The sequence below is a fragment of the Urocitellus parryii genome, chromosome 6, assembly GCF_045843805.1.
Source record: "Urocitellus parryii isolate mUroPar1 chromosome 6, mUroPar1.hap1, whole genome shotgun sequence".
NCBI classification, from domain to species: domain Eukaryota; kingdom Metazoa; phylum Chordata; class Mammalia; order Rodentia; family Sciuridae; genus Urocitellus; species Urocitellus parryii.
The window spans coordinates 80,313,341-80,327,905 of NC_135536.1; the positions used below are offsets into that span (position 1 = coordinate 80,313,341).

The 14,565-nt window shown below is 32.3% G+C and overlaps 2 protein-coding genes across 2 annotated transcripts; both read left to right on the forward strand.

The window, feature by feature from the left end:
* The first annotated feature begins 471 nt into the window (after positions 1–471).
* On the forward strand, positions 472–1,413 carry LOC113177050 (olfactory receptor 4L1-like). Its single transcript, XM_077800136.1, has one exon. It carries the CDS (start codon positions 472–474, stop codon positions 1,411–1,413), a length of 942 nt encoding a protein of 313 aa, XP_077656262.1.
* Positions 1,414–12,106: 10,693 nt separating this feature from the next.
* Positions 12,107–13,048, forward strand: LOC113177054 (olfactory receptor 4K14-like). Its single transcript, XM_026381587.1, has one exon. The coding sequence runs from the start codon at positions 12,110–12,112 to the stop codon at positions 13,046–13,048; it is 939 nt and encodes a 312-aa protein (XP_026237372.1). The 5' UTR covers positions 12,107–12,109.
* Positions 13,049–14,565: the final 1,517 nt, after the last annotated feature.

Genomic DNA, 14,565 nt, shown 5'->3' on the forward strand with positions numbered 1-14,565 from the left:
AACTCAATTCACATGTACCATCTGATTATATTAGACAGAGGGAAAAAATGAACACTTAGGTTTTAAAAAGCTCAATGATTATGCTCTAACCCACTTGAAATCACTTATTTGACCATTAGCCATTTGACTCCTTTTCTTCATCAAACAAATTGAACACAAGAGCATAAATGCATGAACTCATAACAGAAGCCACAAATGTATCTAGATACAATCTATGTATGCAAACAAGATGTATGAAATTTTAAATAGATTTCTCATATTCTGTGCCTCTCTGGCTGAAAAACATGCAATAATGTTAATTGCACTTGTATTAATTAAAATGATTTATTTGTAAATATCCATTTTCTCTCTTCCTATAGAAACCAACATTTACTGCTTAAATATCCCTACCCTGAAAACTATCTCTGATTAAAATATCAGGGTTTTTTTTTCAGATGATTTTCATCTTAGAGGCTTTCTGAAAACTTCTGCATGAATATGAAGAACATCTCTACGATATCTGAGTTTGTTTTGCTAGGGCTCACCAGCACTCTGGAACTGGAAATTTTCTTCTTTTGCATATTTTTGCTGGCCTATACAGCCATCATGGCAGGAAACCTTCTCATTGTGATCACTGTCACCTGTGACTCTCACCTTCATTCCACACCAATGTACTTCCTCCTTGGAAACCTCTCCTTTCTCGACATGTCTCTTTCCACCATCACGACCCCTAAGATGGTGGCAGATTTCCTTAGGGAGAAGAAAACTATTTCCTTGTGGGGCTGTATGGCTCAGATGTTCTTCCTCCATTTCTTGGGGGGCAGTGAGATGACTCTTCTCATAGTTATGGCAGTTGATAGGTACATTGCCATCTGCAAGCCTCTTCACTACACAGCCATCATGAGCCGAAGGGTGCTGGTGGGCTCTGTGCTGCTGTCCTGGGCTGTTGGCTTGGTGCACACCATGAGCCAGATGGTCTTCACTGTCAACCTGCCCTTCTGCGGCCCCAACATAGTGGACGACATATTTTGTGACCTTCCCCTGGTAATAAAGCTTGCCTGCACTGAGACCTATGTTCTGGAGTTGCTGGTAATTGCTGACAGTGGCCTCTTGTCCTTCATCTGCTTCACACTCTTGCTCATCTCCTACACTGTCATTCTGGTAACTGTGAGACATGGATCCTCGGGTGGGCTCTCTAAAGCTCTGTCCACACTGTCTGCTCACATCACCGTGGTCACTCTGTTCTTTGGGCCCTGTATCTTCATATACACTTGGCCCTTTAGCAGTGTTTCAGTGGATAAATTTCTTTCTGTGTTTTATTCGGTCATAACACCCTTACTGAACCCCATTATTTACACTCTGAGGAATCGGGAGATGAAATCAGCCATGAGCAGACTGAGGACCCAGTGTTTCAGCTTCAGACACACTTTCTAGACAACAATCATGAAAATGAATGGTATTAATGGAAATCTCATGTAAATAACATTTCAGATTAGGCTGATATTATTTTGTCTTATTTGTAAGTTTTCTATCAGTCATATTGCACACTGAAATTATTTAATATCATGTTCCATCATTATATTTTTATATTTAGTTTTATTGAAAGAATAAGTTTTCCCATTAAAATTCAACTCAGATTGAGTTTTAAAAAATTCAAACTTATCAATAAATTAGTAAATTGTTTCTTTAAATGGAATTAAAAATAAAGTAGAAATACTGGCTCATTAACTATATTTAGTAACCCAGAAACATCTAATATTAATATTCTTCACATAAAGAAAAATTAAAATGTAAAATTGTTTACTTTTAATTATGGATCATTCAGTTAAATTCTCTAGATTACTAAAGATAATTAAAATTATATAGATCATTCTGAATTTATAGGCACATATACATTTATTTAGATTTTTTTTTCTTTTAATTGTGATAAGATTCATTTTGTAAATTTTTTTTTAGTTGTTGATGGACACACCATATCTTTATTTAATTTTATGTGGTGCTGAGGATCCAACCCAGTGCCTAATCATATGAGGCATGCACTTTACCACTGAGCTACAGCCCCAGCCAAAAATTACTTTTTAACAAGGCTGGCACATTAGTTTTATGAGCAGTAAGATCCATAAAGCAAATGTTATCCACTGAAAGAAATTCCACATAACAAATAAATTGTGTATTAAATTTAATGTGTATTAAATTTTCTATTCATATTTGTTCTCATATTTCTCTCTGCAAATAAGAACACTACTTTTGTGTTAATCCCTCGTGATTCTGCAATCTACATTTGGGGTAAAATTGGGAGTTCATAACCCACTTCAATCTAATGTATGAAATATTATATTTCAAGAGCTTTGTAATGCTGTGAACAACCAATAAAAAAATAAAATAAATAAAATAAAGATGCAGAAGATTAAAAAAAAAAGACACAAATTGATGTAAGTATACTTTGTATACAACCAGAGATATGAAAAATTGTGCTCTATTAGTGCAATAAGAATTGTAATGTACTCTGCTGTCATGTATTTTAAAAAAAGAATAAATGAAGAAACAACAATGAATTTCAGGCATTTACCTCTCAACAAAATAGGAAGATCCAAATGGATTAAGATGCATAAAGAAAGTCATAAAGTATACTAAATTAATAAATTTAGACCTGTGGTTCATGGATATTAGAACTGACTTTCTAGGCCTATTGATATGAAATTCAAAATGTCCATCTTTACCAAAGACCTCATAATCTCTTAGAGGCTTTATACAATACTTCTCTGTCACTGTCTCTTATGTAATATGTGAGCTACAGTAACTAGAGCTAAGGATGAATTCACAGGCATATGTGCAAGGCATATGTTATACTAAATTCTTTTCTCAAAACTGAATTGAGGAAACTGGGAACAGAGCCCCTGGGAACACAGGGCATAAAAGTATCTATTTCTAAAGATTAATATTTATTATAGAGTTAAATGTGGATATTGATAAATATGTACCCCTTTCAATTTGTAGCAAATTTTTAGCACATTTGATTCAGATCATCTTTCACCATAATTAATATTTTGTTATGATATAATATAAATATTATTTGATATGGCTTATGTATATGTAAAGATAGATAATAGGTACATATTTAATATATTTGAATGCATTGATATATTTAAATATAGATATCTAAGTGTATCCAAATTATATACACATAAAAATTGCATTTATGGATAAATATAAATACATGTTCTATAGTTAATTTTAATAGGTCAACTCATTTGGCCCAAGGCACACACAGAGATAGTTGGTCTAGGATTATTTGGGGTATTTTTGTGAAGGTGTTTTTTAGATGAAATTAACAATAAAATGGGTAAACAGTAAAAGAGAGTGTCCTCCATGACTTCCCCAAGCAGAGCAGAATTCTTCCTAAAGACCCTCTTTGGAACTCAAACTGCATATATCCTCCTGAGCCTCCAATTTACCAGTCTACCTCATTAGAATTTGTTCAGCCTCTACAACCATGAGAAACAATTCTTTTAAAAAAATGTGAGGATTGCAGGTTCAAAACCAGTCTCAGCAACTTAGAAAGATTGAGTCTCAAAATAAAAAGTTAAAAGGGACAGGGGATGTTGCTCAGTGGTTAAGAGCCTCTCTGGGTTTAAAACTAACAAACAGACAAAACAAAACAAATCTCTCTCTCTCTCTCTCTCTCTCTCTCTCTCTCTGTGTGTGTGTGTGTATATATATATATATATATATATATATATATATATATATATATATATATATAGTATTTATGTATAAATATATATATACATGTTCTATAGTTAAGATATATACATATATAGTATTTATGTATAAATATATATACATGTTCTATAGTTAAGATATATATATATATATATATATATATATATATATAGAGAGAGAGAGAGAGAGAGAGAGAGAGAGAGAGAGATAGATAGAAACATGTTGTTGATAGTGTTTCTCTGGGGAACTCTAAATCAAATATATACATTCACACACATACATATATATTCATATGTTTATAAATTATAAGTATACATAATATCATAATTATAAAACTTTATCTGAATTTTGGAAATAAGTTTAACATGGGATGCCTTTTTACTCCTAACATGCTCTTTGTGTATTTCCAAAAGCAGTGCAATTTTTAAAATCAGGAAATTGCATTAATGTTTTAGCAAAATTTAATCTATAGATCTTATTCAATTTTGTGATCAGTTACCTGAAAAAATCATTTTAGAAAAGAAAAAAAACACCTAGAGCAGAGTCTAATCCAGTGACACAGAATGTATTGCATTGCCTGCCTCTAGATTATATATTAATCTTCAACCATTCCTTAATTGTTCCTTCATACTCATGACGTAAAAGCGACATAGAAATTTCCCATGTTCTTTATTAGAGCTGCAAGTCTCAGAATTGCGATAAATATGGTATGGTTTAGGAAAATAAAAACGGAACCTAATTTAAAGCGTCTCTGATATGTTATCTCAAAACCTTGGCAGGCCTTATCTCTCTGGCAGTAGTGTTATTCCCCATATCAGAAAGTGCTCTAATCTGCTTCAGGAGGATGTCTCAAAAATATTTCTATAGTTCCTCAAGACATTCATTTATTCTCATGTCTGTGCCATTACTGGTTTGAGGGCTTCGACTAATGGCTATAACCAGATAAGGCAACAACACTAACAACAACAGAAATCATAGGCCAATATTCTTGATGAATATAGTTGTGAATATCATCAAAAAAATACTTACAAACTGAATCCAATAGCATATTAAAAATTATTTGCCATGAGGAAGTGGAATTTACCCCAGGGATTTAAGTAGGCTTCCACATACACAAATAAATAAATGTGATACACCACACCAACAGAATGAAAGCCAAAATGTATGATCATCTCAATGTACACAAAAAGGGCATTTCAAAAAATTCATCCCTTTGTGGAAAAAAACCTATGAGTGAGTTAGTTATAGAAGACATATTTCCCAAACTTAAGAAAACATGCATAATAAGCCAACAACTAACCTTGTACTGACTCTACCATTGATCTGAATTTAATGTCTTTTCAGAGTACTATTAGGCAATGATTAAAAATCTAGCATGCCCAGAGTAATTTTGCATAGCAAAAAATAATAATTGAAAAAAGAAGTCAAATTGTCACTTTTTTGAGATGATATTCTTATGTAAATAAAACCCAAAATATTCTACCAAAATTATTAGAACTAATAGATAAAGTTTCATAAAAACCATGGAAACAAATGATAGTCCATTTTCTAGAAAATGCCATAATTTCATTTTTAAATTTCTTTTTATGGCTTAATTCACATTTTCTTAGTCCTTTCATCTGTTGATGAACACTTAAGCAGGTTCATCTCTTAAGACCAATATTTTGCAACGAGATTGGGTTAGTAATAAAAAGTTTCCCATCAAACAAAACCTTGGACCTGATGGATATCTACTGAAGATTTTGAAGAAGAAGTAATAACAATCTTGCTCAAACTTTCTCAAAAAAATTTTTAAAATGAGTATTTCCAAACTAATCTTTGAGCAAAGCATTACACCAATATGAAAGCCACTAAAAGAAAATAATATTATAGATCAAACAGACAAAAACAGACATGAAACTAAATCTTTTAAAAACCAGAAAAATATTAGCAAACTGAATTTAACCATACATTCAATTGATCATTTATCTATTAAAAGGAATTCATTCTAAGAAATCACAGGTAGTTCAACATATGCAAATATAAAAAATGGATATAGCAAAATAACAATGTAGGAGAGCAATAACGTGATCATATGAACACATGAAGAAAAAGCATTTAACAAAATGTAATATTTTTTCTTATAAAAACTCAAAATATTAGGTCACAAATGATAAGCTCTTAGCTTGATGAAAAGCTTAAAGTGTTTCCTCTAAGAACAAGAACAGAAAAAAAAAGAGGATTACAATTTCTATTCACATATAGTACTAAAGTCTGAGTAAGTGCAATTAGGCAAAAGAAAGAAATAAAAAGTATCAAAATTGGGAAGAAATATGTAAAATTGTCTCTCCAAATGACACAAAGCCATATATAAAATCCTACAGAATTCATTGATATTACAACTGAATTTAATAAACTTGCAGGATACAAAATCAATATATGTCAGTATTATTTCTGTATACTAACCACATAAATTGGAAAGGAAGTCAAGAAATAATCTCAATTTTAATAGCTACAAAATAAAATACGTAGGGAATAGATTTAACTAAGGGACTAAAGATTGTGTTGAAAATACAAATAAACATAAAGATATCTAGAATTCATACATTTAAACAATAATCTTATTAAAATGTCCACATTCATCATAGAAACCTACAGGTTAAATGTAACACCTGTTGAGAGCCACAGCCGAAGCAGCCCCAGCAAACTTCCAGCTGACTGGCTCCTCTGCGGTGATGATCATTGGGCTGTTTCCCCGCCCTTTCAGACCACGGAGCTGCTCATTTGGGGGACTCTTTTGGCTCCGCCCACGTGATCCAGCCAATCGGCCTCAAGAGCAGGAGGAGTCAGGGGTTGAGAGGCTCCTGGAAGCCAGTGGTGGCAGTTGGGCTCTGAGGGAATTCCTGAAGAGCTCAAGTGGTGCAGCGTGTGTTCTAAAAATAAAGTTCGTTTCTGCTTGACAAGTGGCTCCTGAGTGAATTGTGCCCAGCCAGACTGCGGCAACCCCCATCAAAATTCCAAAAATGTTTTTTCAAAGAAATGGGAAAAACCTTCCTAAAATTTATTTGGATCCAAAAAGACCTTGAAGAACCAAGGAAATCTTAATCAAATTGGCAAAGCGGGAGGTATCACACTACTGAAAATCTGTGGTAATCAAAAAAGCATGGTGCTGACATAAAAACATACACATAAATCAATAGAACAGAATAATGAGCACATGAAGTATTTCATGCATTTTTGGTCAATTTATGTTCAACAAAGATGCCAACAACAAGCAATGGGGAAAAGATAGCCTTTTGAGGGAAAAAAAGGGAATGCATGAAAGGATGAAAAAAATATAATATTAAAATTATTTTAAGTCAGTGATTTTTAAATTTTTTTGGTTGTAGATGAACATAATACCTTTATTTTACTTTTATTTATTTTTTTATGTAGTGCTGAGGCTTGAACCCAGGGCCTCACACATGCTAGGCAAGCACTCTACCATTGAGCTACAACCCCAGTCCCATGACTATTTTAATAACACTCAAAGTATATTTCAGAACAAACAACATTACCAGAGACAAAGAAGCTCATCTCACAGAGACAGCACTCACTTCTTTCTCTTGCCTAATTGCATTTATTCAGGATGACATATCAGATATAATCATGTTTGTCTCTAATGGAGTTTTAAAGTATGTGACAAACTGATAGGACTACAAAGAGAAAGAGGCACACACAAAATTTTGTATTAAAAAGCATTATAATCACCACTCACTAATTAATATAATTAAATAAAGATTGATCTTTGATCAACTAATTCACTATAATCTATGTATACATGAAAATATGACCAAAATGTCACAATACTCATTCTCTTTGAAGCACACAGCCATTTGAAAATTATTATTATAGTCAAATAAACAAGTCTCCATTAATTCTAAAAAGCATTCAAATTACCCAGATTCGTACACAAATCCAAATAGCACTGTATTTGCAAAATCTCCAAACTGGGAATAACATAAATTTCCCACAGCATGTGAACAGGTAACAAAACTATGTTTTTTTTAAGTACAAGAGCATTCAGCAATACAAATTAAAAACATATATATTCTTTTGAAACAAATAACAGCATGACAAATTTTCAAATAAGTATGATGGGTTAAAGAAGTAGGATTCAAAAAGTGGACATTCTACTTGATTTCATTTACATAAAAGTTCAAAATATGCAAAATTAGTAATAGAGTACAGGTGAGTGGTTGTCTGTGGAGCTAGGATGTGTGGAGGAGTTGGAAAGGGAGCTTTGGGGGCTGAGGCACATGTCACCATCTAGACTATGATGATTTTTTTCATGGTTGTACATATGTATCCACACCTATCAAACTGAACTTTTTAAATATGAGTAGTTTGTTATATGTAAATGTACTATTATAAAGAGTTTTTAATACCTAATAGGTTAAATTGAATGTATTTTAAACTCACATTAATGTCCTTTTAAAAAACTTAAGATATGCTAATAATTTTACATCCAGTTTATAACAATTAATATCTCATGTCATCAGAATAAATTGAAAGATACTGGACATTTGACCAAGACTCCCTACCTGCTTAGAAAACCTTGGCATGTACTAGGACACTCAACCATATCATGGTTTTCTGTTTGTGGTCACATGTCACACTGTCCAGCATATGATCTCCCTTGAAATTGGAAATAAGATTTGAATTAAATATTATTATACAGATAGAGTTAGAGATCAAAATTGCAGAAGGTATCTCCTTAGTATTTATGATCAAATGCTTAGTTTTTAAAGCTTCACTAATTTATTTTTAAATTGGACTAATTTACATGGGGTTTAACTTGACTCCTTGTCCTGAGTATTCAAGATTATGCAAAACTCAATATCACTCTTAACAAAGAAATCCCCAGGAGAATTTCAAGATAATTATTTCCATGATTTTGTTTTGTTCAGAGCACAGAATAGATAAATTTCACCCAAGGGATGGCTTCAGGTGGTAAATATAGGTCATGCTGAGGGAGAGCATTTCCACAGACACTGTCTCCACCAAACAATGGATGTCATAACAAGTACACATCAGAAGAGAAGAAAAGAGAATCTCATCTAAGCAAAAATACAGGGTTGAGTAAGTCATCTCATCTCTCTAATTCTGTTTTCTAATTCTTAAAACAAGTTTATGCTTTATCTTAAAATGTCCAATATACTTGGAGTTGACAATACCTTTTTTTTATATTTTGACATTTTCAATAAACTATTTATGGGTTTTCTCCTACTATTCTGTTCCTACTTGTATTTACAGTGCACACACCAATAAAAAGTACTGCTTCAAAGATGTTGTCAAATCTATCTCAGGAGATCACGGTTACTGCTTTCTAATCAACATGAGCAGCTTCCTGCTACCCTAGCTCAAATGGTCCCTGCCTTTTAAAAGAGTAAAGTTTTCCTTTGTCTGTTTGTTTAATATCAGAGAGTAGATAAGATAACATTTAGCTTAGAGAGAGAAGTAGAAAGGATTGCAAACCTAATGAGAAGTGATATAAAACTGAAGTCATAAGATTAAAATGGATAACCTTAGAACAAAGGAAAGTATTATGAGCTACTAAACTAGTTCTGTGTATCTCGTGAGCATGTATTTCAGGCAACCTATTATATTTTCTAAGTCCTATTATATTCTTGAAAAAATACACATATTGAGAATATCACAGAGTTAAGAGATTTAATAGTCAAAAAATCTTTGCAGATCAAGAAAAAAAACTTTATTACATCTAGAGAGAAACAAATACTTTTGTTACTGAATTAATTTTTTTTCTGTATTTTAATACTCCTCAAAAAATAACTCAAACTGTCTCCTTTTCCAATGTTCAGTTTTATTAGTACCAAAAGTAACATTAGCCCCTTTTATAAAAATTATTTCTAAATTAAAGATCAGAATTCCAAAGATGTTTTAATAGAATGTCCTATTGCCTCTAGTTTCTCTAAAATATTAATAGCCCCTTCTGGAGAAAAAAAGGTGAAAGGTGAAACAGTGATTATGCTCTTGGAAAGCCAGCAGAATGTCTAATACACCAATCACATTTGAATCCCCTGCACTTGCTGAATAGAATAATGTGACATTAGATAAAATATCAGCAGTAAGTCTTTTAAAGAAAGGGAATTGTATACATTTTGCTAACAGAGTTCAACAGAGTTGTAAAAGTGATGCCCATAGCTCTGGAAACAGAATGGTTTTGAGATCCACTATAAAGAAAAGTTAAAGGAAATAACTAATGTTTATTAACATACTCACAGTACTTGAAGATATTATGTGTTTTCTGTATATATTTTCTTTAACTTATTTATGAAATGTATTAGATTGACTGTGATCATTTTATGGATAAGGAAATGGAAACAGAAGTAGGTTTAATACAGGCTATAAGGTTAAAAGGGTCAGAGATTTCAGTAGTATATAATGTTAAAATCTAAGGTTATTCTATTATATCTACCAAAATTGGCTAATATTAATATAGTAATATTAAAAATTTGTCCATCAATATTTTGAATATAACAGTTATAAAACTAATTTTCTTTAAAATACATCTTAAAAACATACATAGTCATCTTTTAGCAAATTATTCTCTCAAACACATTTGAAATTATGCTTTTTCCATTATTGTTATCTATGTAACTTATTCCAACAGAAACAGTTAGTTTTGAAAAGTATACTTGAAAATTTATTGTTTACAAGAAATTAATTTTGATAAAAAGTTCAGATTGTTCAAATTTTGCAGGAGGAATGACTCTATTTGGTGAAATATTAGTTGATTTTCTTTATAATTTGAGTAAATAGAGCTGAAAATATGTGTATTTACAAGCTATGAGACTATTAATCTGTGTCTCCTTTTCCCTCACAAACTTTGTGTTGCTTAATTCCTTTAGGAAATGTTCTTTATTCCTTCTATTTGTTCTTCTATCTTCCCCTCTTCTTTCTTCCTTATATACTTATTCTTCTAACTCCTCAGTAAAAGAGGAAGAGGTACTAACTCAGAAAACAGTAATGGTTTTTATTATTAACACTATGCTTGACCCCCATCCTGGTGATTTCCATAGGTAAAAGAAGATGAGACACACAAGTTAATAATACCATGCAGATTTAAGTAAGGAAGGAAAATGGGTAATTATTTTTCTACCATTAATCTTGAAAAACAAATTGTCATTTTACTTAAGACATCAATATAAGCAATATTTAGAGATGAATATTGGTGTTCACAGGTTTGACTTCACGTTCATACTCAGCATTACCAAAAATGTATTTAATTTACATATGTATGTAATTTATTCCCAGCTTATGAATAATATATAGTTGATAGACAGCCAGATACATGACATTTTTAACTTTCATTTTCAGGAGACTAATATTTCAAAGCCTAGATATTTCATTAAATACTTTAACATAATTAAAGGCAAATACTTTCTATTGATAATCTTGAGTTATATGTATCTTTCAGAGTGATTCTGCAATCTGTATATGGGGTAAAAATGGGAGTTCATAACCCACTTGAATCAAATGTGGGAAATATGATATGTCAAGAACTATGTAATGTTTTGAACAACCAACAATAAAAATTTTAAAAAAAGAAAAATGCAAAATAAAGTCCTAATGCAATACTAAAAAAAAAAAAGATGGAACCTAAGTCTGAATTGCCTTCACTTTGGTTAAAACATTTCTACATGACTCTATATTAATATTTTTTCTAATCCTTTCAGTTCACAAAATAAACACTTTTAAAATTTTTATTAATGGTAAATGATGCACACAGTTTTGCATGCAGATCATTATGCCAGGATATTGATTACTTGGCCTTGAAGATATTTACTATATGAGTTTCTCTCATAAAGGTTGTTCCAACATTTATTTTTGAGGGAACAACTAAAAATTTAATTTTATGATGTCATATAGTAGAGGTTCCATTGAGGCTTGAAGTAGTTGTTACACAGATTACAAGAAAGTGTAAGATTCTATCATATAATTTATACTGAATTTCAAAGGGTTTCCCATCATCTTCCCAAGTATATGATTTAATTTTTGTTATATAGTATAATGATTGCTGGTGCTACACTCAGACAGACCTATTTTCCAGGTGACTACCATAATTTTTTTAATCCTTTCATGATCCTTTTCTGCTTTCCTTACTGGCTTCTTGGGAGAGTGCTTGCTCAGCAAATCATTTGCAAGACAATCTCTCTTAAAGTCTTGGAATGTTAGCTTCTCTTTAGGGCATAATACAATTCACATTTAACCAAGATTTCTCCTGAAATTATGCTTTCTAATTTCAGATATAGATGATAGATTTCAATGTGCATATCAACTTCTGAAAGTTAAATACATTTTCTCATTCTACTATTTAATAATCTATCCTCCTCTCTAGGTTATTTCAGAGGGAACACTGAATGAAATGGACGGAGAAAATCAGTCTGTAGTGTCAGAATTTGCACTTCTGGGACTTGGCCACTCATGGAATATGAAGGTGTTACTTTTCATGATATTTTTGATGCTTTATTTTGTCATTGTAACTGGAAATATTATCATCATGACCTTAATCATCACTGACCCTCATCTCCATTCCCCCATGTACTTCTTTTTGGCCAACCTGTCCTTTGTTGATATGTGGCTGTCCTCAGTCACCACTCCAAAGATGATCACAGACTTTCTCAGGGAGAACAAAACCATTTCCTTTGCAGGTTGCATGTGCCAAATCTTCTTTGCCCATTTCATTGCAGCAGGTGAGATGGTGCTCCTGGTGGTCATGGCCTATGACCGCTATGTGGCCATCTGCAAACCACTCCACTACTCCACCATTATGAACCTGCAAAAGTGCATTGGGTTGGTGGTTTCTTCCTGGACAGTTGGCTTTGTGCATGCCATGAGTCACATAGTTGTAATTGTGCGGCTGCCCTTCTGTGGCCCCAGGGAAATTGACAGCTTCTTCTGTGATTTGCCTCTGGTGATCAAGCTGGCATGCATGGATTCCTATAATTTAGACCTTTTAATGAATGTTGGATGTGGGTTTGTAGGCATAACCTGTTTTATTCTTTTGCTGATATCTTACACATATATTCTTCTCAGTGTTCACCAGAGATCTAAAACTGGTGCGTCTAAAGCCCTGTCCACCTGCAGTGCCCACATCTCAGTAGTGGTGATCTTTTTTGTACCTTGCATCTTCATCTATGTGTGTCCACTCAATATCACCTGGTTAGACAAATTTCTAGCTGTGTTTTACTCTGTTTATACACCTCTTCTCAATCCAGCTATTTATACTATGAGAAATAAAGAGATGAAAATTGCTATGAAAAGACTCTGGAGCTATTACATGGGTTCCCATGGAAAGACTTAATGCCCCAAAACTCATTGCATGTACTTCACGGTGACAATGCTTTGATCCTATAAAATAGGCTTAAATTCAGGGAATTCAGTTTATGTCTACAATTATTTCTAGTCTCCAAATGCAATTATATATTCAATGTAATTCAAGGAATTTAACATTTACTGACCAAACAGAAACACTGTTACATATTTCCATAAAATCCATATATGAAAGATCCTTCTTTGGGGGGTAAATTATTGAACTCATCTGCCTAAATCACTAACAATGTGAAGAAGACCCTAAAATTGGTGTAACTAACTCATATGTCCATCCCAATGAGTAAATTTCATGGAACTTCCTTTGAATATTGTCATAACTTCACTTTCTAAGATTTATTCTGTGTAGGTGCACTGGTGCACTCCTATAATCCCAGCAGCTCAGGAGGCTGAGTCAGGTGTATCATGAGTTCAAAGCCAGCCTTAGCAAAAGTGAGGCAGTAAGCAACTCAGTGAGACCCTGTCTCTAAATAAAATACAAAATAAGCCTGGGGATGTGGTTCAGTGGTTGAGTGCCCCTGAATTCAATCCCTGGTACCCTGCCCCCACCCCCACAAAAAATTCTGTGCCGCAACACTTCCCCTCAAATCTTCCTCTTAACACTTTGTCAAATGCTAACTTCATGGTTGTAATTTTTGCCTTACTCTAGATTCCCATCAAAATATTAATGGTGGAAAAAACAGAAAAAATAAAGAGGGAATAAAATAAAAGTCATCAACTATACCGGGAATAACTGGTTTGGGTTTCATTAATGTAATTAAAATAAAATAGATGAATACATAAATAAAAGCTAATGCTATTTTTTTAGTTATCTCAGTCCCAAGGACTAAAATGTATTCTTTAAATTATTATTTACCATTTCTGTAAAATTCTAAAATATAATCTCAGGGAAAGTGAGCTTAGCATGTTACCTTATTAAAATACAACATATAACATACTGGCTAATACATAATAGACAACAAATATACTTCAAAAAAATCAATGCAGTCCCGTTGTTCCATTCAAATACTTATGTCATTTATTTCTCAATAAATATTGAAGTATACATTTTGGCCTTTAAAATATTTTTTAAAGTGTCAAGTATATACAATAGTTATTTTATTTCTTCCAGAATTATACATTAAATGGATTGAAATTGCTATAAAAACAATAAAAATCCTAAAGCAGAAAGATGGAGAATAAACAAATTATATTTTTATTTTAAAAAGAGAGCAAAATATAACAAAATGGTAGAATTAATGCATTTATCAGCCTTGACTACCTATTCTGTTGATCATGTTTTATGTATTATTATCTTAAAGACTTTGCTTATTGTCCTCAAATTGTGAATTATTGAACACAACTTAGATCAAATAAATATTAAATTTCCTCATAAAACTACAGTCATATCTTCTTTAAATAAGGCTTCAGAAGACAACTTGATTTCAAGACTATTCATTTATTAAATGACATTGCAGAGTGCAATAAAACATTTTCACAAAGCACATAAAA

Bases quoted from the DNA above. Each gene is read 5' to 3' on its own strand.
- LOC113177050 (XM_077800136.1), top strand. From the start codon at position 472: ATGAATATGAAGAACATCTCTACGATATCTGAGTTTGTTTTGCTAGGG.
- LOC113177054 (XM_026381587.1), top strand. From the start codon at position 12,110: ATGGACGGAGAAAATCAGTCTGTAGTGTCAGAATTTGCACTTCTGGGA.